Source organism: Rutilus rutilus (assembly GCF_951802725.1).
Source record: "Rutilus rutilus genome assembly, chromosome: 21".
In the NCBI taxonomy this organism is placed as follows: Eukaryota; Metazoa; Chordata; class Actinopteri; order Cypriniformes; family Leuciscidae; genus Rutilus; species Rutilus rutilus.
Window position 1 is genome coordinate 15,638,101 of NC_140226.1, and position 27,450 is coordinate 15,665,550.

The 27,450-nt window shown below is 37.7% G+C and overlaps 1 protein-coding gene across 1 annotated transcript; it reads left to right on the forward strand.

Annotated features, from left to right (window-relative positions):
• The first annotated feature begins 1,512 nt into the window (after positions 1 to 1,512).
• On the forward strand, positions 1,513 to 22,338 carry ism2a (isthmin 2a). Its single transcript, XM_084393120.1, has 6 exons — positions 1,513 to 2,251; positions 9,490 to 9,729; positions 12,519 to 12,804; positions 17,821 to 17,958; positions 19,531 to 19,599; positions 20,818 to 22,338. The coding sequence occupies exons 1-6, from the start codon at positions 2,123 to 2,125 to the stop codon at positions 21,333 to 21,335; spliced, it is 1,380 nt and encodes a 459-aa protein (XP_084249246.1). The 5' UTR covers positions 1,513 to 2,122; the 3' UTR covers positions 21,336 to 22,338.
• Positions 22,339 to 27,450: the final 5,112 nt, after the last annotated feature.

The following is a 27,450-nucleotide window of genomic DNA, read 5'->3' on the forward strand; positions in this document are numbered from 1 at the left end:
TGTATTGTTAAGGTCTTTTGTTTCTTTTTCTCACTTTGCAATTTTTGACATTTCCTGACTCACTTCAGAATTAAATTATATCGGTAATCCACTGGCTGCTAGATTACAAGTGTGATAGTTTTGAATTATTACCTCTGAGGTCTTCATATAAATGACCGCAAGACCACATTAGAGAAAACATACTGTAAGATTCTTGGAATTGATGGTTTTACACAACTCTGCTTTACTTTGATTTACACAACTCCAAAAAAGTTACATAATATTTAGATAAAATTATTGAAATACAACTTTTAATAAATGTATACTATAATTATATTTAATTTATATCTATTCAAATATAAAATATATATACATATGCTACCGTTCAAAAGTTTGTGGTTTGTACGAACATTTTTGAAAGTCTCTTATGCTCAGCAAGGATACATCGATTTGATCGCAAAAACAGCAATATTGTGAAATATTACAATTTAGAATAACTATTTTAATATATTTTAAAATGTAATGTATTTACAGCATCATTACTCCAGTCTTCAGTGTCACATGATCCTTCAGAAATCATTCTAATGTAGGCTACAGATTTGGTGCTCAAGAAACATTTCTTTTTATTATCAGTGTTGAAAACAGTTGTCCTGCATTATATTTGTGTGGTAACTGATATATTTTTTCATGAGTAGAATTTAGAGTAGCATTTATTTAAAACCGAAATCTTTTGTAACGTTACTTCACTGTCGTTTTTGATCAGTTTCATGCACTATTGCTGAATAAGACTGTTTACTCTCAATTGTGATCAATTTAATGCACCCTAACTGTAAAAAACAATCTTACGATCAATAAGTTATGACAACAATTGCTTTAACTCGTCAAAATAAGCTAAGCAATTTTCAACTTTTTGAAGATTCAATTCAATTTTTAAAGTCAGTTTAATGTAATTTTAGTTGAAATGGCTTAAACATCCAAGTTAACTGTACTTTCTTTTTTTACAGTGATTTGATTTGATTTGATTTTGGTTTCACTTTATTTTGAGTCCCTTTAACACATTTTGGTCCCTTTGCATTCATTTGACTATAAGTATGCTGCACCTACATACTTAACTCTCATTAGAGTGTTAGTAGAGTATTAGTAGACTGGTAGGTTTAGAATAAGTTGACGTAGTTTACTTAGTCAGTAGAATGTATGTTGGAGGACCATCACAATAAAGAATTAGCAGATATTAAGCAGACTATTTATCAATACTCTAATGAGAGTTAGTTGACATGCAGATGCAATTTGGAAGTTACTTATAGTCAAAAGAATGTTCAAAAGTTGTTGTTTTTTAAATCTTATACTGACCACAAACTTTTGAACTTTTGAATTAGCCTATATATATAATATGAACCAAACATGATGTCTTAAAACATTTTTCTTCTCTGGGTCTCATGAGGATTTTATACCCCACGCAGCTTCAGTCATTCATTCATTCAGTCAGTCAGTCAGTCACAGTGGGGTTATATGAACCCCTCCTCCAGAGACGTCACACAAGCGGAGGTAGATGAATGTCTCATCCAGCCAGTGAATTACTGACGGTCCTTTACCACAGTACCTGCATGAGGTGTAGACTTCTGTGTGCACCATAGAGCATCATAGACCTGCATTCACGGGTAGCGAGGATTGATGTTCTTAGCGCCTTGGAGCTTCAGTTGTTCAGTGCGCTCCGCGAGACGCTTGATTAAGGAGCTATCCACCGCAGAATCACATTTAAAGAAGGCTGTTCTTCATACATATACACTGGATAGAGGCGAACTCACAGCACATGGAAGATAATCCGAAGAACTCCGAGAGGAATGTTGAAGTTTGGGAACTGCTGCGCGTTTGGAAACCAAGAACCTCTCAGAGTCAGAGGATCTGAGGGACACGCGGACATGACTCTTGAAGGCTGTTCTGTTGCTCATTGAGAATCTGCTGAGCATGTTTAATGTCCTTCTGACGTTTTAAATGGATTGGTTTTATATGAGGGATGGAAAGAGACAAAAATGCACCTTGGAACTGAAGCTAGATGATTGAGTGCAGTTCATAGTAACATATCAAAAGTGGTGCATAGTCGCAAAACATTGTTAAAACTCTTTATTATTAATTTTACGAAGTCATGCTGATTCGAAGCCAAGCTCTACGGTGGGCAGTTTTTTTGACACTTTGTCTTCTGTTGGCGAAGGGGTTCCCTGCAAAAAGACGCACAGCAAATCACATCAAGAGCAAGAGTGGTACATCTATAGAGGTATGGTTTCAATGACTGACACTTACAATTTTATTTTATTTTTGTCAAGTTTTTAAGATTTTTTTGTTGATGAACATTTCATTTTACAGTCATAGCAGAGTTGATCCATGTTTAAATGAACTGCTTTATCTCATATCACAACTTACAAATGAATTTAAAATCCTAAAGAATAATAATAATATATAACTTATAGCTTCATGGATGGTTTTTGATCCCAGCACTTATTGTACATTTTAAAAGAAGCTATACTGAAGTTACAGAAGATCAAATGAACTTGAATGACATTCGAATCTTTTTCAACATATGATGGTTTTAGATCTAAAACTAGATCTGCAGTCACATGGAATAATTATTACCCCTGGTTTGACAGACAAGGCTTAAGTCTAGTCCCATGTTTGAGCTGGTTTAACTGAAAGCAACTTGCACTGACATATCTTTAAATATGTCAGTGCCACTGTTTTGTCACTGTCTCAAGATGCACACCAGTAATGTCCTTATTGAACTAAGGCATAATCCTGGCTTAATCTAAACCCTGTCTGTGGAACCAGGCCTTAATGTTCCAGATTATATGGACATCTTGGTCAGAGATGTTCTGAAAATCAAATCAAATCACAATAACTGTCTGTGAAATCTTTTGTCACCTGATTAGGTCTTTCAACCAATAAGGAGGACCTAGTTGTATATTCCAGTAACTATACCATCCAATTAAGCATTTGTGTTTCTATATATTTTAACTGAAAGTATGAACTGTGTTCTCAAGACAAGGGTGTCTGTCATAAATGTCTGGTCATGAAAAATTGTCACATGTTGTCTTTTTAAAAGGATACATTTATGAATTGCAATATTATTGATATTTGCTGTGACAACTAGCCTCTGCCTCTTCCACTATGCTTCATAACTCAATGCATTTAAAGGAGTTTTCATAGAGCATCAGGTGTCAAACAGGTATGAATCTTTTTATTACATCATATCATATCACATCATATCATATATCCAGAAAGAACCAGAATAAAGTTTATTTGAGGTCAAACCACACTGAAAATACAGTTTCCATAGTTAATGTGTGCTTAATGCCTGGAATGGCTGGGTGGTTAATTTTCCCCATCTGTTAAATGATAAACCACAGTTCATAGGTTGTTTCGGGAATTTAATTAATTAATTTCTCCTTCAGCAGCAAAGTGAGGTCACACTGAATCCTGGGTTATGCTGTGACTTTTTTCATGGATCAGCTTTATGGAGTGTTAACGCAGAGAGGAAATGCAAACCCACCCCAGGCTGCCTTTTAATAGTCATTTCCCCTCTGAAAAGAATTTTGAACATAAGTCCACTATCCTAGATGTAAAACTCAGGCCCCTCTTACATGTGCATGTGAATCGATCAATATAGCAGACACTCGACTCACTACGCACAACCTGAGCGGGGGGTTAAGAACACATCTTGCTCAAGGGTGCGAAGATCTGACAGAAAGCAGAACAGTATGCGGCGATACTCGGGTGATACAAGACTGTCTTTGTGCACTGTCTGAAAACATCACGTCTCCCCCACCTTTTAAGCCAACTGGGAAAGATGTTTTTATTAAAGTAGCCACCGGGGTTCAGGCAGACATGGGAGGGCCATTGTTTCCCCTGCGCAACAGGAAGTCTTTGCTTTACACAAAAATGGACACTTACTAATCAAAACAGCCAGCTGGAATCCAATACGCCACGCTCTTATAAAATTGCATTGGGTCGGGTAGGAGCTCAGTGGCCTTGGTGCTATAATTGATAAGCCCAATAATCACAGGGCTGTTCCTCTCCTCGACCCAAGCAGACACCAATTCCACAAATGGCGCCAAATTCTTGAGCCCCGCTCTGAAGTTCATGTTGCCGTTTCTTAGCATTGTGCTGGATGACTCGGTCGCGGAAACCTCTCAAATGTCCAGTGCTCTAATTGAGGTTAAGCTGAAACTGTAAACCATAATCTGTTTGAAAGTATATAGCGAATGCCCTGGTTTAGATGCTGTGAAAGCTATATTCAGAATTTAATGAAGAAACACCAGATAATATTTCACAAAAACCACCAGAACACACACATCAGCTTGAATGTAGAAATAGATTTAATAACGTGCCTGCATGTTGCTGAGTACAACTATTTTTTAGATCTTGGCCCTACAAAACATGTTGTGCAGCACTGAGATCTGATTATAAACATCTGAAGCTCGTAAAAGAGCAGATATGTATCCAATTCACTTCTTTTTATTTTATTTATAACATTAATAGAGTTGATATCAATGTGTACAGTACCGCTGGTACATTTGGTACCAGCTGGTAATTGAGTGTCAACAGGAATTCTCCACATGGAATGTGATTTCTGCAGGATAGATGACATTAATGAACAGTTTTTGACACAAGGCATCTGAGAGAAGCCAGACATGGATCTGTGTGGGATATATCCATCAGGGCATTATATCCTTGAGTTTCACTTGCTGCACACAAAGGGGGTTTGTATGGAATCCTATTTCCACCATTGAAAAAAACGATCCAGGTAAATGTGAGAAATAAAGAAACAAGAAATGAAATCACAATCGTATAAAGCATAAAGTTGAAATTGTAAGACATGCAGTCTAAACTGCGAGAAAGTTGCGATTACAAGTAATTAACTTACAAATGGGAGACATGAAGTTCCAATTATGAGAAAAAAGTTGCAATAAAAAAGAACAAGTTCCAATTGTGACCTATTAAGTCGCAATTATGAGGGAAAAAAAGATGCAATATGAGATGTAAAGTTGCAATTTTTGAGATATAAATTGGCAACTTAAGAAATAAAGAATTAATGAGAAATTAATTAGTGCCACAGTAACCTTTTTATTTTTTCACACTGAGGCAGAAATGAGCTTCCATAGTTTTAACTGCATGACATGTCGGCAAGGAATAAGGACTTCTGACAATGTGATTAATCCTTGACTCAAAGAAAAACGTGCTTTTACTTCTCTTTTTTTTGGAATCAAATCCATCCATTTTATTGAATTATGAACAAGCCGCTCAGTTTTCCGTCACTAATGCGTCCCATTTGCTCTCTTTCTAGGCGGTCAGAGGTAATGCTTTGTGAGGGTGTTGGGGAAATCAGACTCTAAATGTTTCATGTGCTTTGGGACTCTGTTGCCTCTCCAGCTTCGGTGCCCTGATGCCCTGCCCTTGTTGTAGTGGCACCTCGGCTCCAGCATATTCAGCTCAAAGCAGCCCGAGACCATGTGCGTGTGGTATTTATTTTGGCAGGGCCGTATTCGTTTATTCTTTTAGGTCTCAGCGCCCGTCCAGATGGCACGTCCCATAAAACACAATAACTGTTTGTGAGAGGAGATAACACATGGTACACTGATGCTGTCGAGGCATGCCAAGAGAATCAGATTGTAACATGGCGGTATGCTGGAAGAAAAAAAATATAGAGAAAGAACAACATAAAGGCATGAGGACAAGGATGGTCTCTGCCAGGATCTGGGCAGGATTCCATCCTTACCATGTCACTCTGCTCGCGAGTGGCCTTGCTGTCTTGCCTCCTCTGTTTCTGTTGGCCCACTTTGTGAAGAGTCAGGAATTCTGCCTTCAGGGACTTCTGTTCAAGTCAGTTGTTGTGAGCTGAGGAAAGTATTCTTTAAAGTTTCTTTTCTCGTATTAACCTGTAGCACTCATGTGAAATCTTAGCCATCCCTTTCGTCTCAGCTGGTGGGTAAGCAGTTTTACCCGTGTGAAGAAAGAGACTAATACAAATGGCGACGCTGAGTGAGGAGCTTATCTTGGCGTGACTTTTTCTCAGAGGTTTGATTATAGAATGATTGAAGGGAAAGGTATGAAAGATCTCTGGAAGGCCCACAAAGTGAGGAAACACTTGAGATCCTTCACTGGACTCACTACAGGCAGACAGAGAAAACTTTGTGGATGGTAACATCCCATTGGTTTTTAACTCAACTGTAAAAAATGGACAGTAGTTCCCAACTGCACTCCAACTGTGCACTTCCTAGAGGTTCATTTAGCTGACACATTTACTCTGCTAAAAGCCGCATTGCTGTCTTTTAAATGCCCTTTACGTCAGACATGAATATTCTGCACAAACGAGATTTAAATAGAAACAATAGATTCCTGGCTATGGAATATTCATGCAGATGAACATATATACTAACTGTTTTTTTTGTCGTTCACTGATGCAAACGTGCCAACCAAAAAGATTTGAGTTTTGGGTCACGTCAGACGCCCCTGCAGTTACATATATCAGTATATATGATATATCATTATTAATATCAGCCAGTCACATGCAAAACAATTTTAAATGGCACTTTTTCTTTTTGGAATTTTCAGTGTGAATACACTACTCGCACTTTTTATACTTAAAAATGTAATAGAAAAGAGCATAAGTACTCAAATTGGGACGCACCCCTTGTTTTAGGTTGGTGCATAGAACGTATTTTCTTTTTCTGCTCTTTTTCCTGTTGTGGCGGTTAGCAAACAGCATTACATTGCTGCGCATTGCTCCCCTTCTGGATTGGAGTGTGGATCGCCTGTGACTGACTGTATTCGTAGTCTGACTTTATATGCACCGAATTGTGACGTCTGTACCATGATGGTTCAGGACAAATACATGTACCGCTACACCCCTACTGAATACACTATGTACTATCCTCAACCGTTTAGTACATGAATTTTAGAAGGTATTGTCTTCCAGCATTGGAGTCTGAAGTTGCAACAGAGTGCGTGAAATTTCCAACATTCCACACTTCATCTTTTTGCTTAAAAAAGTGCATCATCTGGGTATTTAAAGAGCATGTTGCCTTTTTGAATTTTCAACACTATTAACACTATTTACAGTATACTACAAAATGGCATAGAATCATGCAAAAGTTCGTGAACTGGGAGGAAGCTATTCGAAAAGAACATTTCTGTAGTAGGAGCCATTTGTTCGCATCCGACATCACGACTCAGACTGTGTGTGTTTGTTATTTCAAACAGGATGAGTAACCACTCAGGCGCACAAGACGATGACAACCTTAAATAGATGCATGCAAAGCTTTCTCAACTATATTTTAAAGTATTGTCAAACATTTTATTTTATTATTGAAGCATTTTGACCACTTTATCAAGCCTTGACGGTCAGTAATCCAATTTATCTAACGTAAGTGCAGAACAAATCTCAATAAAATCATAAAATACTGAATTTAGATTGAAACGTTTGTCGCTTGTATGTCAATAATTGTGTAAAAACAATTAAAAGAGCTTCCTTTCCTCCCCACCTCCTGTGATGATGAACTTCAGTAGAGCGCCAGGGTGGAGTTTATCGTCTGGGGCAGAGGACATCTGTTTTGCGTGTGGGAGAGACACAGGCAGTGAAGTGAGACAAGGCAGGCCACGCATGATCAGTAGAGAGAGGCTTTGATCAGACAGACCCCCAACTCCCCACCTCTCTCCTCTGATGCATCAGAAGGGAACATTGGGGCCATCAAACCAAGTCTGTAGATGAGGAAGAGCAGGGATAACACACCAAGGTGATCTTCTGAATCTGTGAGGATTTGAGATGGAGATTTGAAAGAGAAGGCTTGCAGTATGAAGTGGTCATGATGAGGACATATGTGTCTCTTTCTTTCTGAGTTATGCTTGTGTATGTTGCTGTTCTTTTTGAAGTCTGCGGTTGCTCATTGACAGGGCCTCCACAAAAAGTCTTTGAAGCGCAGCATGACCCAAAATGTAAAGTCTAAACTGAGTTTCATCTGGTGCTTATTGCATGTTGGAGAATGCATGCAGTTAAAGACAACATGAACATTGACCCTATTTACTTATAACACTTAAATGTCCCTGATCTTATCCTGCACAACTCAGTTGCAGGATGTGTGGGTGGGAAAAAAATAATATTAGCAATAATTTAGCATCTTACTTTTAATGATCCATGACCAAGAGTTCTAAATTCTGTTCACTGGTCCAAACCATTTTCTTCAGCATATACATGTAATCAGTTAGGCAACATAGAAATCACAGATAATTCATTTTTTATATATATATATATATTATTAATTATATATTATAAATTATCTGTGATTTCTATGTTGCTTAATTTCTATGTCTATATATATCACACACATACTTAGTTATTATTTGATCATTTTTACATTTATTAATAAATTAAGTAGAGGTCAATTTTGATTTCATGCTTAATTTATGAATAATAATGAGTTGATTTATGATTTCAGATTTACTTTATGAATAATAATTGGGACATTACAGGAACTGATGCAGCTTGAAGAGACTGTGATAAATCATTATAGATATTTAGATAATTATATTAATGTAATATTTAAATACATTATAAATAAAATAAGAGTTTAAGAGTTTGAAAATCACCTGCCTCATTCTTGAGGCTTGAGACTTTAGGTTGATATGATTAGTATCAAGCAGCAAAGTGCATTGGAGGACTCTCGTGGTTTGAGGACAGCTGGGAAGACTTTTTTTGTACCGCCACAGACTTTATGTCTCCATATTAAAGTAAACCAGATGAAAGAGATACGTATCCCTTAATGTGTAATCATTTACCTGCATGCACTGTCCCGACTCCTGAGTCTTCGTCCAGGAATTCACAGTTCCTCTCCATCCACTGAGCGCAGCATTACCCGTAATGTCAAACAGCTGTCAAGAGAGTGAGCCATGACTGTCTCAGACTTGTGAGAAAGAATGAGCAAGCGTGCAATTCCTCTTCCTTGTTGATGTTTCTCTGCTGTCTGTTTTGTGATGTTACTAATGGTAACCCAATGGAGCATCGATTGACAGATATGCAGCATGGAAATCAAAGAACTCGAAGAGTGCTCTTGTATACGAAAACCCTAAAAGAGACTGAAGGAGTCTTCCAAAGGTCTGGGAAACAGGCTTTTCCTGGATCATTAAAGCAGAAGAAGGGTCTTAAATTATTTCCATGATTTCTACTATTCTTGTTCCAAAATCCACCTGATATGCTGTCATGTGTTAGACATTTCACTCCAGATGGGTTTATTTGAAACTCAGACATCTTTTTCATATGGGCTATAAGGTCACAGCTGTATAGATTTGATATGGTGTTGAACTAAAACAGATCCTCTAACCATCTTTACGTGCATGACGAAATTTCTAAGAAGCATTTATCTTTGGGCCTTTCTGGGGGTAAAGAAATGATGTGCTTTCATCTAAATAAAGCTTGTCCGATCACCAGATGTTATTTTAATAGGATACTATGTGTGCTCTTCCCAGGTCAGAGGTCACGGGGGCACCAAAGATGTCAGACAATCGCTACAGGACATTCAGCGGCGGAACCAACTTAGGAGTGCGCCGCCTTCGCCTCAACGTCATAAGAGGAGATGGTCGCAGATTCGCTCAGAGGGAGTCCTTCCCAAACCTGCTCCACAGGAAGATGAACCCTTCATTTTAGACCTGAAGAACTTTCCCGACCTTGCCAACGCAGACCTGGGCTCCCAAAACCCCAACATTCAAGTAAGAACAGGCCCAATCACACCTTATTGTCATTTTGATTGCCTCAGAGTCAAGTTTCTTCCTGTGTATACATGGTTTTAAAGAAAAAATACAGTGTTTACAGACTGTTGGACCACAAGAAAATGAGGTAAATGAACTGAATCAGTCATTTCGTGTCTTGGGGGTCTTGGGTTTCTTTTGTTGTATGTCTATAATTTTGGCATTAGTTCTTTTAAAGACAGTTGTTAATATTATGGCGGTAGTTTGTTATTCCAGATATGTTTAACATCTCACCGTTCCCAAAACCTTGTCATTTCATTCCTTAGAGTGAACTAAATCATTGTATAATGAGTTGGGTAATGGATTGATTTTACTTGGCAACAGTTTGTGGTGTATGTAATTAACCTATGCACTCATTGTTTCACTGTTATTGCTGCTGTGATTGCAGTAGGGACTTCAGGTTTCTGCGCTGTTGCTGGTCATGTCACAGCTGCTCCTAAACCGGAGAGGCCTCTTAAATTACCCCAAGCGAGACCTTTATACCGGTGTAGCTCATTTCAGCTATTCCGCTCAAACTTCTGCACAGTGTACCAAAAAGAAAATCCAAAAGGTGAAAGGCCATAGTATTATTTTAACAGCCACTTTTAATGCTCCCTCCAAGAGCAGATCCCAATCTTTAAATGCTTTTACAACACCGGTAAAGAAGGGATTTTTATATTTTTAGGACTGTTATGAAGTTTATGTGTGTAAGTGGACTTGAGAGGAAACGAAGTTAGACTTCAGGGAAAAAATACACAGGAGATCCCTGGTAAGCAAATTGACTTTTATAATAGGGAAAATTCCAGAGTCTTCCAAGTGGGACGGGTCCATCTTCTCTACTTTTTTTAGAAAAAGCTATTTTGTTTTTATGTGTCTTTAATATGGCGGCAGCCAATGTATGTGAATATTTTGCTTTTAATACGTCAGTATGCAATGGTCTCCAAAGTACTGAACACTTTCTTACGTTCTGAGAAAAATCTTTTTTAAAACAAATTTCTCAATGACTCCCCATTCGGAGTGGTAACAAATTTGATAAGACCTTGATAAAGAAATGCAGTGGAGATTCCTTTTGCTCTTCAAAAGGTCACTTTTGATTACATTTTTTTTGTGAAAAATCAAAAAATTACTTTTAGTTTTTTTAGAATTTTTTATTTAATCGGAATGGTACTGAATTTGATAAAGGTTTTGGCACTTGCTATGAACCCAAAAAAAGTCATGGGCATGATTTGAAAAGGTTAAATGGTCCTGAAAAAAATAGTCACACTTGCGTTTCTTGCCGGTCAAAAATTACCGCATTGGAAATTAATGGGAGACGAATTTCATCTAGTGAAAACTTTTGGTACTGCGTCCAAACAAAATCTTACTGAAAGCTAACTTTTTTGAGATATCAACCTCAGTTTTGGAACACAACTTGTTTAGGTTTAGGGCTTTAATTTTCTTGCAGTTTTAGAATAAAACATGTCATCTTTGTTGCCATTGAACTTAAATTTCCAGTTTAATGGACCTCCAATGAACTAAACCTTGGATCTTTTTGTCCTTAAAAGCGATGTGTTGTGTTTTTTGGAAGTATGAGAGTAGAATACAGTCATGATTAGTTCAAGGAGGAGGTGGAGGCCGACTGTTGTAAACAGGGCAGTTACAGTAGCGTAATCACCCGCTCTAAACTGCTCCATGCCTTTATAAACAGCTGCTGCAGCCATCAGATTGTTACGCTGTAGGGGAAATAAACAACCAGTCCTTTGTCTCGGCCTGCTGGAACACTTGCTATCGTTTTCCTGGTCTGCCTGGCTTGGGCACTACGAGTCCAAGCATGCAGAGAACAAATCTGTCACCTCAAAACATCCTTCAAAATAAACAAACAGGAAAAAAGGGAAAACTTTGAAATATTTTGAACATACTTAACAGTACTCAAGGGAGCGATAGAGTTACCTTCAGATGTCTGTGCCATTAAACCAAATATCCTATCAGTCAGGTATACAATTATTAATTAAAGGATACTGGAACAAAATTAATATATATTATATATATACATATATATATATATAAAGTCTTTGGGATGTGATGGAGTAGACTTTACAGAGTGCTCGACTGTTGCATTGTCAATACAAGATCCTGACCAAAAAATTATGGAAATAACATCACAACATTTATTTCCATCAAAAGGTGCATCAACAAGTGGTCAGGATCTTGTATTGACAATGCAAGAGTCAAGCCCTCTGTAAAGTCTACTCCTGCACATCCCAAAGACTTTCAATGAATTTAAGGTCTGGACTCAGAGGTGCCAATTCATATGTGAAAATGATTCTTCATGCTCCCTCCCTCATTCTTCCACAATTTGAGCCTGATGAATCTTGACATTGTCATCCTGGAATATGGCCATGATGTGTCTTCCTACATGCTTGTTTAAGAAATTAAAAGCTACACACTCCATCAATTTTGGGTTAGAAGAACTGTTGCCAAACATACAGTATAACATGCTAGAAACATAATCACTGCAATAATGATCCAATCTTAAGCATTTTCCTATTTTTTTGGACGGGCAGTGTGTATTGTATATTGAATTGAACTAACTTGCTAACTTAAATGTTTCTCCACTATGACAATAGTTCACCTGCTTATGGAAGGTTATTTGTTGATCTGACACTGGACCTGGTCGAGCTGGACCTGGTTCCAAAAATGAGCTTGACCCCCTTAAGCTGGGTTTTGTAGAGCAACGACTTTCTCATATCCATTTTTTGCAGATCAACATATAACTTTTATCTCTCCAATAGGTTACCATTGAGGTTGTGGACAACCCACAGATGGAGATCGAGATGGATCTGGCCAAGGAGAGCAGGAATGACTGGTCTTTGAGCTCAGAAGAGTGGCTGGGCCATAAAAAGCTCTTCTGGCCACTGTTCTGGGAATACCATGACTCCAGTCAAGAAGGTCCCGGGCAAGGCAGTCTGGAGGAAAACGAGGGGGACCTCAGCTACGAGGGAGAAGATTCCCTTTTGAGTGGTGTGGGTACAGACTGGAACAGACGATGGAAGGGCTGGGACTCCATGGACAATTACGGTAAGCACAGGAGGTTGTTGCCAGAGAGAGTTTGGACGCACATCCCTGTTGCTGTGCAAAAATGATGAAAAATCTTAATAATTGACCCGAATAAATGTATTTTCATGTTTTTCCAACTGTGTAATCAGAAACCATGAGTTTTTTAGTTTTTGTTTTTCTTCAGCCTTGTTATCGGAAGTATCAGCGCTTATGCTGGGGCTTCTTGGAACGTATGCCTAGCTGATTTCCTCAGTAATGCGGGCCCCAGCCTCCTCTTTAAGTCTTGACATTATGATTTATGCTTTGAGGGTTGTGCTCAAGAACTGCTACATAAACATGTCATTCCTGTCGCCACTTCTAGAGACTTTCTCTCGATGCCTATCAGCGGTAAACAGTGAAAGGCGACCCAGTGCTTTGTGTCCTAATACATTATCACAATATTAGTTGTGGTACGCATGTTATCTGGCCACTAAACTGCTTCTTTGTCGGTTAGGCAGATCATTACCTCAAAATGTTTACATACGGGGCAAACCGTAGTGCTGAAATACCATTTTAATTTTTATCCTTAAAAAGCTGAACACAACCTATCATCAAGTGCTCTGAACCTTTTCGCGGTGAAGAAAAGATTACACAGTGAAAGTATTGAACAAGGGATTGCAGGAGGAAAGTCAACGCTACGTCTGGTTCACGTTAGTGACAGTGGGCTTGAGCATCAGCTTTGTGTGTCGTCTTTGAAGTTGACACCAGTGCTTGGAAAATGTAGCTGTTTGAAACCTGGGTCCCGACGCATATGGCCTCTTTCACTGGCTAAACAACCAATATTTGTGTTCAATTAGACAGCAGATTGTAAGAAGGGCCAGCATGCTTGGGCTGACAAAGAAAACGTCTGCTGTGTTTTCATCCCACGACTGGCGGGTCGCTGTGATTCACACGGTCTAGCCCTTTGAGTTCTCCCAAGAATTTGTGGCAGTTCTCAGGCCTTGGAATGAAAGTTTCCTTTTTTTCACACCAAAGTTATATTCATTGCCTGAGTATATTGTTAAAGCATTCAGTCACTGTGCTTTTATGTGTGAGACGTTTTAAAAATTGGCAAACAATATCAACTGCTGGGAAGTATAATATTGTATTGCACATTTTTAGTGCCTTTAGGTGGCAGCATTAATGATTGAAAAAAATATTTCCAAACAGGTTAGCTGCAAACTCACGAGATATACTAACATTCACAAGTTTGGGGTCAGTGAGATTTTATTGTAAAGACATTTAAAATGTTACAAAAGATTTCTATTTCAAGTAAATGCTGTTCTTTTGAACCATCTTTTCATTGAGAATCCTGAAAAAGTACCATGGTTTCCACTATTATATTACTTTGCATTAAGTAGCACAACGGTTTTCAAAATTGATAATAATAAGATTTGAGCAGCAAATCAGCATATTGGAATGATTTATCTAGGATCATGTGACACTGAAGACTGGAGTAATGATGCTGAAAATGATGCGAATAAATTACATTTTGAAATACATTAAAAATAGAAGGTCACACTTTAGATTGGGTTCCAATTCTCACTATTAACTAACCATAAACTACAACTTTTGCCTCAATAAACTCCTAATTACTGCTTATTAATGGTTAGTAAAGTTAAGCAACAATGTGTTTTATTAGCATCTCTTTAATCTTTGGCACCAAAACCTGTGTTGCTTTTAAGTGTATATTAAATATATTATCAGGGAAAACAGAAAGTTTTAACAGAAAATCTTCAATCACATAGGCCTGGTTTCACAGACAGGGCTTAGATTAAGCCAGGATTAGGCCTTAGTTCAATTAGGACATTTAAGTATATTTTATAAACATGCTTAAGTATCTTTTATTTAAAAAAAAAAAACACATTACTGATGTGCATCTTGAGACAAAACAATGGCACTGACATATTTTAAGATATGTCACTGCAAGTTGCTTTCAGTTAAAACAGCTCAAACATGCATTTTAGTCTGGGACTAGCTTAAACCTTGTCTGTGAAACCGGGGGATAAGATATTATTTGGATTATTAAACTACAACTTGCTGCAGTGTCCGACTCCTCCACAATCTACATATACCCTTTTACCATCTTTATTTCACTAGGGCATTTTTCAACTCCATCTGTCATTGACTTTCAGGGTGATCCTCCACTAAGGTTGTGTTGCACCATGTTCTGTCAGCATCATTAGAGGGAAAGTGCATTGGTGGTGTGTGGTCAAATCCAACACCCAGCCAAAAAAGAAGCAATTGCGGCATGCTTGCTGCGGTCATGTCAGCAGTAGAGCCTCTGAGGATGTGGGTACGAAACCGAAACGGCATCTCTCTGTTGCCCCAGTGGATCTAAAATAGACCTAATGAGTGTACTTGGAGTGGGAGTGTGTTGTGTACAAACAAGCTTGAATGGGAAACCGAGAAGGGCAAATGAGCCTCATTATTAATGATGTGGTCTACGCTAGAGGCGTACAGTAATGAAGCGCTTTTCTGCAATCATGGTGAGCCACAGAATTACAGGCAGGCCATGTTCGGCAACAGCTCGGTCGAATGTTATAGCTGTACAGTAGGTCGTTTTTTCCTCTCCACTGCCCTTATGAAAATTATTTACCACAGTTTTACTATAGTAACTTATTACAGTGCCTTTGGTATTTTATTTGAAACAAAGTTCTCTGATAGCAAATGTACTGTATGTCTATTCAATGTGTGCGGTCTCAAACTCTTGTGTTGCTAGAATTGGCCAGCTGTCATTGGAAATGAATGATGTCTGGTCACTTTGTCATTGCAAACCAGTGTCATTGTGTGAAACTACACAATAACAAAACATATGATAGGCTGCTAGGTTTCAGACCAATCGGATTTTACACCAGATGGGGCTATGGATGTCAACTCTGCTTAAATAGAAATTAAAATGTCCTGATACTCTTGTTGCAGTCACAGCTTGTTAGAACAGAAACTCAAACTTACATAGAAAAGTTTGCTTTTAACAATTGTTGTTTTATTATGCCTGGCTTGGACACAGTGTTAGGCAAATGAGGCAATCTACTTTTTTTAGTTGTTGTCATATGGTAATTTCTAAATATACACTTTACCTTTTTAAAAGTTTGGAATGGTAAGATTTTTAAAAATGTATTTGAAAGAAGTCTCGTGTGCTCACCAAGGCTGCATTTATTTGAGCAAAAATACAGTAAAAACACTAATTGTCATGAGTGGCTGTAGTAAATAGTACACGGAGATGAATGGCCAGCCTGATCTCACGGCAATTCGTACGAATTCTACGAGGTGGCTAATTCGTACGAATTCATGCGATTTTTGCTAAATCATACATATTTTACGAATTGCCCAATTTGTATGAATACATACATGAATTCAATTCCCCTGACCCCACCCCTAAACCTACCCATCACGTGGGTTTAGACAAATCGTACAAATTCGTACGAGTGAGGTTGTACGAATTCGTACGAATTAGCCACCTTTTAATCACTTGTACGAATTCATACAAATTGGTAGTGAGATAGCGTTGGAATGGCTCAAAAGGAAACAGTCTTTAATATCATAATCCATAGGAGAACACAGGAGAAGCTCAAGGGAAAACACAATCATGTTACATAGAAGAGACAGGACAATGAATGCAACAAAACAGAGAGTATTTATACTTGAACTAATGAGATAGATGAACACCAGGTGAACTTAATGACTAATCAAACACAATGGGGAACTAGGTCAAACTAAGGCAAAGTAAATACACAAAGAAATATGGAAAAACAGAACATAACTCTGACACTAATATAGTGAAATATTGTTATAATTTAAAATAACGGTTTTCTATTTTAATATATATTAAAATGTAATTTATTCCTGTGATGGCAAAGCTGAATTTTCAGCATCATTACTCCAGTCTTCAGTGTCACATGACATGGTCCTTCAGAAATCATTCTAATATGCTGATTTGGTACTCAAAAATATTTCTTATTATTTCTAATGTGCTGCTTAATATTTTTGTTGAAACTGTTAGAAGAAAGTTTAAACCGGAAGTTTTTTTAAATCTTATTATCTTACTCAGTTTTTTCTAAAACAGCAAATGATCTTCATTTGAATTAAATTTAGTATGTTTGGATTTCTATATGGGAAAACACCCAGTTAAATTAAATTATTCAGCAATTATGTTTTTTTTTTTTTTTTTTTTTTTTAACAGTGAAGCTTTTTATTATATTTTTATTTTATTTATTATGATTCTCTGGGAGTTTTTCGAACGATTTGCAATAAAGTCCATCTGTCATCAGTGTTTTGTTTTTTTGCCGTGACAGTACAAGTGGACATCTGCATCATCAGAATGTGGGCCTTCAATTAGCAACAACACCTGGTAACCAGCAACAACGCAGCCAAAATGCATTAGCGAGGACACAGTGCACTTATTTCTCTTTCAATCTTCTCGTTCTCTCCATCACTACCGCCATGAGTGCTCTGAAACTTTAATCTCTTTAGCATGGTGGTGGAAAGAGAGCATTGTTGGAAAGCGTCTAAGCTCTTAGGCCTTGCCTTCCTGCTGAAGAGTTTGTATTGGCTCAGTTCTCACAGCTGTAAGCGGCTGACTTTGCCTCTGACATATTTATTACCAAAAAAAAAAAGAAAAACGTGCCTGGCCTGCCAGGAGGGCCACATTTTGTTCATTAGAGAGATTATATTTTACAGAGAAATACGCAACATTAATTTAGTTGAGCATCATTAGCTTCCTTATGCAAACAACAGAGTGATGCACTTACCATCTTGGCTGTTTTGGGATTTTTTTTTTCTTTGTCAATGTGTGTATGTCGGACATTTCAAACGCTTAAAGGTGTAACCTCAGTACAAGGACTGAGCTAAATTATTTTTAAGATTTCACTTCCACAAGTAAAAAAAAAAAAAATCCTTTACTGTTACTCCAACTCATTTGTGATCTGACCTGCATTGCATAACATTCCCACATGCTGCGTGAGGAATTCCTTAGCCTCAATTTATTGAAAAGGCCATCAATTATTTTTTCATCTACAGAATATGAGGAGGAAGAATGGAGCGACTGGTCACCATGCAGTGTCACCTGTGGACACGGGAATCAGAAGAGGATTCGTTCATGTGGCTACGCCTGCACTGCCACAGAGTCACGGACATGTGACTTAGAGCGTTGTCCTGGTGAGACTGTCAATACTGTCACTTATACTTAGGCCTTTTCAACCCCACAATGCACAATGCATTTAGCAGTTAGCACACTGTTTATCGATACTCTTCCCTAAAACGTCTTGATCTTAATTCCATCCGGCTCCTAATTATGCTGATAGTGATGGAAATCTCCACTAATGCCTCTCATTCATCTCTGTCAGGCATGCAGAAGTCGAACAAACACCAGGGGCACCAGACTCGTGTTAGAAAAGGAGCAGTCTGGCCTTCTGTGTGTGTACTGTATACACTATGAAACTGCTCTTTGAGAGCAGCAGGCATTTACTTGGCTTCAGAATGACAGCTCAATGAGGGCTTTCATTTTAAAAGCCCCTGATACAGGGCGGTCCACAAACCTGCCGTGCACAAATGCGCATACACAAAATGAGGCTCTACAGTGCTGAATAAACACCATAGAACTTTATTTGAACATTTTGAGCTGCTGAAAAAGAACAGCTAGATAATAAGAGAAAGTTAGCTTTCCTGAAAAAAAGTCTTCAAAAATAAATTGATTGATGAAAAAAACATCTACTATGCTATAATGAAATATTTGTAATGTATGGGTTGCTTGTGAAATTTTTTGTTGGAATACACCGGCAGTCAAAGGATAAAGATGCTTTTTTGCAGGCAATCAGTGTAGTTTCGACATCTTCTAGCAGGGGATAACCTTAGCACCATGGACTGTATAAAACAATGGACGTAGTGTCCGTGACGTCACCCGTAGGTTTCCGAAGAGCATTTTTGAAGCCCAAAGTGGGCGGAGCCGGCCGTCGCCATCTTGGCAGCGCGTCACCGTGCGTCACTCCTGGATAACCGAAAATGGACAAAGAGGCGGGATTAGCTGAGGTGACGTGACAGCTAACAGACAGCAGACAAACGGCTAGTAGTGACAGCAGCGACAATCCACCTGTCACTCAAGTGGCCACGCCCTTAATTATGCACAACTTTAAGGCTTAAGATCATTTAAAATGGATGAGTTATAAGATTGTCGAGGTCACGCGCGTGATCATAGGTACTAAACCTATGCGCGTGAACTCGACAATCGATTACTGTGGACTTCGACCGAAAACAGGATGTAAATACAGGTATGTGCGCTGGCTGAATAAACATCATTTTTTATATATTTCTTTCACATCTACTGCAGTCAGATTCACCCGCGTTCACTCCGAAGGAATCACTCACATGACCTGTGCACTTGTAATGACACATCAAGGATGTTAAGAGGCTAAAAGCAGGTTTAAATCTTGCCCCATTGAAGTCAACAGGGTGCAAATTTTAAAACAAGGATAACACGGTGTAGGCAACACTGATTTTTGTCGTTGTTCTCTGTACTGACAGCACTCCAAATGTACAAAAAATGAGCTCAATGTTAAAATTGACCGGAGTTCTCCTTTAACCAGTTCTTCAATTCAGAATTTTCAAGTTACCGCCAGTTTTAAGTGTAAATCAGTTGTTGTTTTTTCAACACGATTGTTGAGCTCATATTGTGTGTTTTGTTTCATATTTCATGTTGATTTTAAATATCTTCTATCTCTCTTCCATCTATAGATGACATAGCTCCTGTGACAGAACTGACTCCTCACGAAGTGGCAAACAGCACAGAGCTTTTTGACACAGGTTGGTAATTTTTGTTTGTGTACAATATGGTGTGGGCATTCAGAATTCTGGTAGTAGCGTAGTACATTTTGTGCCATGGTACAGAATGATTACCATATTTATTCAATGTGGTATTTACATGGTACACGCCCACATTTCCATTACAGTATTCATTTTTTATAATTTTTTTTTACTATTTACTCAACTTATTTTTAAGATATAGGCAACATTATACTGCACTTTAATCTCTTAATGGAAGTTTCAGCAAACTGCCTTTCAAGCTGCTAGTGTGCTCTTTTATTAGTTTAATCGACGATTATTGATTTGTCTTAGCTTTAATATAACTTAATGTCTAGTTCAAAACCCGTTTAATCAGCATCATTGTAGAAACTGCTCCTTTGAGACTTCATCGGGAGGAACTCTGTGGGAGCCCTGTTAGACTGTAAAAGATCTGATGTTCACATTTTTCACAAATGCTCCACAGAGAGTGTTACTGAGACCACAAAGTAAAGAGTCCTCTTCCAAAACCCCCACTATTTGCTTTGGAGTCTTTTGTTGGTCTCTCATTTTTTGGCATTGAACATTGATCGTAATAGCTCTTTTCATTTAACCGTAATAATAATGAAAGTCGTTTAAAAACATAACAGAATAAAGTGTTTTTTTAATCTCTTCACAATGGAACATAAATGTTAATAACAACTTTGTTTCAGCATGACCACTGCCTGCAGCACATATTTTATGTACAGTATCTTACATTTTGGCAGCAAAGAGAGACAACCCCCATTACGTGTTAGGCCATGAGTCTCAATATGGCCATAATTTGTTTGGCATAGTATATGAGAGTTGGGTATATAAGACTTAATATCTTAAATAAATGTTTGTAGTTTTAAGGAAGTTGAGATATTTTTACTAATTTATTTAAATAAATTGTTTACTAATATATACAAATATATGTAATTTAATCAAATATATTAAAAACAATTATTACATTATATGTATATATATATGTGTGTGTGTGTGTGTATCTTACATAACATATTTAAAACAACAGATTTACTTCTACTGTTTACTTCTACTGTTTTTTTAGTGAACTCTACAAAATGTATGTGAGATTTATCTTGAAAAAAAGAAAAAGATCTGGAAATGTATTATGTTTTAAGGATTTTAAAATATTTATACTATTGGGGAAAAGAAAACGATGTCTGCCACCCTTATTAAATTGATCTAATTACCCCATAGATGTTGACAGCTGTGAGAAGTGGCTTAATTGCAAGAACGACTTCCTCCAGAAATACCTACACCAGGTCCTGACCGAATTGCCTAACTGCCCTTGCATCTACCCATCCGAGGTGGTCTACAGTGCTGTCAACATTTTCGATAGGAAGTTGCAAAAGACCTATCGCTGGCGAGATGCCAGCGGCCCCAAAGAGAGACTGGACATCTACAAGCCCTCTGCGAGGTTCTGCGTTCGCTCGATGCTCTCTTTCGACAGCACCACATTGGCTGCACAGCACTGCTGCTACGACGATCACATGAAGCTCATCACTCGAGGCAAAGGGGCCGGAGCACCCAACCTCATCAGCACAGAGTTCTCCCCGGAACTTCATTACAAAGTGGACGTGCTCCCGTGGATCCTGTGTAAAGGAGACTGGAGCCGATTTCATTCGGTTCGGCCTCCCAATAACGGTCTACTGTGTGTCGAGAACCCGCAGGAAGACGTCTACATGAATGAACTGGAAGAGGCCAGGGAGTACTGATCCAGGGAATACTGGATTTCAAATCGAATCAACCAGCGTTCACTTGATTCCATGGTACAGTAGTGGCGCTCTCCACCAGTCTTGAAGGCAATAAAAGCCTCCTACCTCTTACTGGTCAAACTATTTAGCTGATACTAAATGGAACTGTAGAGAGAGATTCGTCTGGAGACTAAAGCTTAGATACTGTCACAAACTGTTGTGTACAGCTCCACTGCAACAACACTGGTTGAACATGTTGGTCTAAAGCCCAGATTGATGATGCAATTTTCTGTGTTCTTTCTTCTTTGACGTTACGTACGTGCTCCAAGCAAAGTTCAGCGACAGTTCTTCAATGGCATTCTCTGGAATAAGTTCACTGTATTTTCATTGGGTGCATGTTTGTTTTCCTTCAGTGTCCTCAAAGACTCTGATCCACCATTTAAGGAATTCCAGTAAAGCTGCTAGAATTTCGAGATATTAAAAAATGCAACAGAATGCCGATTTTGTTGTCTTTAGGCCTGAAGCTCACTCCTGGCCTCGCTTCAACCCGTGCGAGATCAGTCCAAACAAATCAAACACAAGCCACACCGTTCGCAAACCAATTCAACTATTTAGAGCTTGTATATTGTTACTCCAAATATGCACAGACCTTGTGTCATTGGACAGATATTTATGCAGGATCGTTTGACCTATCTTTTAGCACATAACTGTCGCGGAACGAAATTGGGGATTCTGAGAAACGTTAGGAAACCATTTTTTGAACTTGCCTTTGAGAAGACGTCCCTCAGCAATGGGGAGGCTTGTTTTTTAAAATCTGAAGTATAATTGGATCCCGTTCTGTTTTCTTTTTTGCCTTTCAACACAACTCAGCTTTGTACTGAATGCAATATGAGACAGCCGAATGACACCAGTGTAGGGGGCTGTCAGAGCTCAGTTGATGGATTGAAGTCTTCCTCTAAAGGTGAGGTGAAGGTGACACTTGTTGTAAACGAACATCTCTTTAAATACAATGGCTCTTTCAGTGTCTCTGTTCATCCTTGAGTCCCAATTAAAGCCTGGAGGCTTACAAGGGATGTAGTTTGAAGGACCTAAGCCGCCCTTTTCAGCACAAGTGTTATCATGATCTCTTTGTGAGATGTTGAGATGGAATGCTGGTGATTTGATTCCTAAATTCCCACTGACAGATGACTGTTCCATGTAGCAATGAACACACCCACCTTGTGATTTTAAGCACGGTATAGTTTTATCAAATCTGCCTTATACTTTTTTACTAGAAAAATAATAAGAATACACTATTTGCATGGATTACTGTTGCAGACATTCAGAGTGATGTTGAACCTGTTACTAAAAGGTGCATAGTTCAAATCCCAGGATAGAGACTGCAAGGTAAAGACTTCTACAGGTTTTCAATGCTGTTGTCATTCTAAGCAAGGGACTTTGATTCAAAACCATTATGTAATTGCCGTTTTCGTTGTGAATTGGATCAGGCACTATTTTTGTGATTTAAAACTCCAATTATCTCCAATGCACTCATCCAGAAGCTTGCATATGGTTCATATTTGGTTCATCTCAAGATCTACATTCCTGTAAAGTTTAGTTATAGCTCTAAACTTCTAAACTGAAAAAGATTATCTTCTGAAAAAGATAATCATGGTATTTGCATTCGCTTGAAAAATACAGATAGGTTGCAGCTAACACTAAACTCTGCAGAAAAAGATATACAAGTGTAGGACTAAGCCAAGCACATTAGCATCGCTTATGATCCCTGTCAGACCTGAGCAAAACCATAAAGATATTTTCATTGAGATAACAGTAAATGGCAGCCATGAAAACATCATTCAGTCCAGCTGTAAGAACACTGGAAGCATTCAAATACTTTGTGATGGTATATTTATTTTAAATATTACAGACATGGATTTTATGGTATTTGTGATATTTGGTATAATTACATTTGAGCAAAAGTCAAAAAACTTAGCTATGCATATAATTCACTGTAGTTTCCAGCTGAAATGAACACTAGAGGCCGTAAAACACCAACAACCTTCATTCATTTTAACTCAAATTATGATTACGGGGGCAGATTATTGATTAATAATGACTTAGCATTGCACAGCTGTGCTGTGATTCGTAAAACATACAGCATAATAAAACATTGCCATATTCACTTTCATGAAAGTATAATGAAATGTGCAAGAAGCAACGCAATATCATTTTGTTGCTACATTTCCAATGAGCCTGGGATGGTTCTGACAAGTAATTCAAGTAAATCGCAACATATACCTGCCCGAGTATTGACTTTGGCTTTGTGTCACAATATTTTCAGTAAATAAACTGATGAATGAGGTTATTTCGATTGGAAAGGGAAACTTTGTACCTTTTTCTAATTTGCAATACTATCTATTGAAGTTTACGTACAATACACTATTTTCTAGGTACATTTGATAGTAAGAGTTCACCTTTCAGAGCTTAAAAAAGAAAGGCACTTTATTTAAATATCGATAATGGAATATATGTACTATATGTGTATATAATCGTATACTGAATTAAACTTGTATAATTTACTGATTTAAAAAAATATATGTTATTGTAAAAGTTTTTAAGAATATTGTATTTAATGTAAAATTTGGGCATGTCATTTTTAACTTCAGATTTATCATTGTACAGTATTTATTGATTTTGTAACACATTGCTATGAAGTGGATAATCAAATAATTCTATGCACAATATAAATCTGAGTTATTTTGGATTTCTGGTCTGTGAAAAGGAAAGTGCCATACCACACACCGTTCTACTTCAATAATGTTTCTAAAGTCATCTTTCGTTGTATTAAACACTCTTTGACCAGATATAATAAATGTAACTTTGATAATATCATGTGTGTTGTAATTACAGTGTTTAGTTGAAGAAATGTAATTTGTTGAAATTGAGAGTATTGAAAGTATTTTAAGGCTGCATTTATTTGATAAAAAAAAAAAAAAAAAAACTGTAATATTGTGAAATATTATTACAATTTAAAATAACTGTTTTTTATTTGAAAATATTTTAAAATGTAATTTATTTCTGTGATGGCAAAGCTGAATTTTCAACATCATTACTTCAGTCTTCAGTGTCACAAATATGCTGATTTGCTGCTCAAGAAACATTATTCTTATAAGTTGAAAACAGTTGTGTACTTTTTTAAGTTCGTAAGTTTTTTTTTTTTAGTTTTTTTTTTAGTTCTTTGATGAATAGATGAAATAAAGTCTTTTGTAACATTATAAATGTATTTACTGTCTCTTTTGATCAATTTAATGCATCCTTGCTGGATAAAAGTATTAATTTCTTTCCACAAAAAAAAAGAAAAATGATTACTGACCCCAAACTTTTGAACGGTGTATAATGTTACAAAAGCTTTAAATTTCAGATAAATGCTGTTCTTTTGAATTTTCTTTTCATCAAAAAAAAAAAAAAAAATGTACACAACTATTTTCAATATTGATAATAATAATAATAAACGTTTCCTGAGCATCAAATCAGCATATTAGAATGATTTATGAATGATCATGTGACACTGAAGATTCAGCTTTGCCATCACAGGAATATATTACATCTTATAATATATTCAAATAGAAAACTGTTATTTTAAATTGTAATAATACTTTACAATATTACTGTTTTTATTAATCAAATAAATGCAGCCTTGGTGAGCATAGAGACTTCTTTTAAAAACATTAAAAAGTCTTACCGATCCCAAACTTTTGAACAGCAGTGTATCATTTTTTTAAACCGTTTTAAAGTTTTAATACAGAACATAATGTTAATGGGAACTCCAGAACTAGCGTCTCATTTGTGGTCCGCCCACACCCTTCTTACAGCCACAAGTTGTCTTATTTTTATTAATAACCTCAAAAATGATGTGTAAAATGGCTGCACATCTCATAAAGTTTTTAAATAGCTCAAAAGCATGAAGTGTGGACAGCAGCTGTCACAGCAAACGGACACCAGCAGTCGTTTTTAATTTGAGCATGATGGAGTTAACAGTAGATTTGTGTTCTCATTTTCCGCTGGAGATTAGGTTGCCTTGAACACATGCGCTGCCTCCTTTTCTCAATTACCAATTAAGAGGAAGAACATTTCGTTTTTTGGACGAAAAGAAGCATTAGCTTTAAGTCTAGCTAATGCAAAATGAATTGGACAACTGGCTTGGTATCATGTCTTTATTAGAACTGTGCTTAATGTTACGTATTGGGTAACAAAGCTGAGAAAAGATTGAAGCCCTGAAGGGTTTTTGCGGTGCTTATCATTGAATAGCAATCTTGCTATGTAACTGCCATCTGCTGCTCTAATAATCTAATTGCCTTCATATTAAGTATCGCTTGAATGCCTCAGCCAGGACACAACCTGAACCAAGTCCAAGTCAGGTGCTACAACGGAGGTCAGTAACCTTTTCCCCTCCCCTTCTGTTCTTTGGGAGCCCACTTAGTGGATTTCCTCAGCGGTTTTGTCTGATCTGCCTCGGATGCATTTTACAAAACTGGCTAATGTGAGTCATTCGTACACAGATTCAGTTGCAGTGTTTGCGGAACATTTTATAGTAAGACAAGAAACTGTCAGAGTTTAGCCTATACAATATTCCGTCCACATCAGCGGAAGAATGAGCGCGTGAGAACCGAACCTCATGCGGTTTTGGTAATGTTTGTAATCTGAGATTAGCTTCTGAATGATATCCTACCCACAACACCTTAGCATTGTGGTGGCGATCACCACTGACATCGTATTCTTGAGTTACCAGGGGTAACTTTGGTTCAGATATGCTTTAAAACATCTACAAAAAGCAATAAACCATTAGATAGAGTTGGTGGAAACAGTGAATGTTTTATTGTAGGTATAATATTTTTCAATTAAGTCGTTTGAAGCCCTTTGAAGTGAACATGGCACCCTCTGGATCTCCCACAGCTCTTGTGGTAATGTTTCTTTTCTATCAGTGAAAATAACAAGCAGAAATTACACTCACTGCAGAGTTAAAACAGAATATTTATTAGAGGTCAGCCCTTCAGTGAGCTCAAAGCTTGGCGGCTTGGAGCTGGGTGCAGGGAGCCAGGCAAAGATAACTGTACCTGTATTTGGGGCTGTTTGCACAGAAAACACCCCCACTCCCGGAGAACCCCAGGAGGCCAGAGGGACGCCTGCTCTTTGTCCCTCACAACGAGAGGAAACAAAAATAAATAGAGGAGTGAATGGTCACAGGACATTGCTTAAACATAAAGACCCGGCTCTAAAGACAGACAACCAAATTGGGTTATTCCGTGTACGACTATGGCCTTTGCTCTTGCTCGTATATTATGAATAATTAGGAAGTCTATTTCCGAGCATATGTCTTCTCAATGTACTGCAAACCATTAATGCATTAGGAGGCATAATTACTGTTGAACACATAATGGGGAAATGGTTTAGGGGCTCATGAAACAGGTCCATTGAAGTGTGCTTAAGCTGGGGTTTTTTCCACAGATTTTTTTAATACATAAAAATAATTTGATTTATTTTTTGACTTATCTTTCATTTGATTTATTTAGACACCGAACCTCAAAAGACCAAATCTAGGGCTTACAGACCTTTTATTTTATTTTATTTTTATATATTCTACTTGTGAATGTATGTAGCAAAATTAAGGTGACGTTTTTGGGTTTATGGTGACGTTCCTGTCCCTGGGTATCATGGGCCGTGGTAAGTATCACTGTGAGCATTGGTGAATGAGAGCAACATTTGAGAGGGGCTTGTTTTACAACCACTCTTGGGGCTATAAATAAGGGAGAGAGAGATCCAAAACAGACCTGAGAAAAGTGAGTCCATATGGGTGCCGGTGGAATGGTCCGTGATGAGCCAAGATCAAAGCCTTCTGCTCTGAATGAGTACAGCTCCCAGCACAAACTCCACTGCACCAGTCTCCTTTTACTAACAACGGATCCTCCCAAATAGAGAAGTCTGTGTTATGCTATTACTTGATTCTGTATTACTTCATATTAACTTCATATTTCTATCTTCTAAGACTTACAGTTGTGGACAGAGTTATTGGCACCCCTGGTAAATATGATCAAAGATGGCTGTAAAAGCAAATCTGAATTCTACCAAAAAGACTCAGGAGAGAATTATTGAATGC

What these genes read in the sequence shown, in the direction of transcription:
- ism2a (XM_084393120.1), top strand. Translation starts at nt 2,123, where the DNA reads ATGCTGATTCGAAGCCAAGCTCTACGGTGGGCAGTTTTTTTGACACTT. An exon ending in AGAGTGGTACATCTATAGAG is followed by an intron (nt 2,252 to 9,489) that starts GTATGGTTTCAA and finishes TGCTCTTCCCAG; the next exon opens with GTCAGAGGTCACGGGGGCAC. An exon ending in CACAGAGCTTTTTGACACAG is followed by an intron (nt 19,600 to 20,817) that starts GTTGGTAATTTT and finishes ATTACCCCATAG; the next exon opens with ATGTTGACAGCTGTGAGAAG.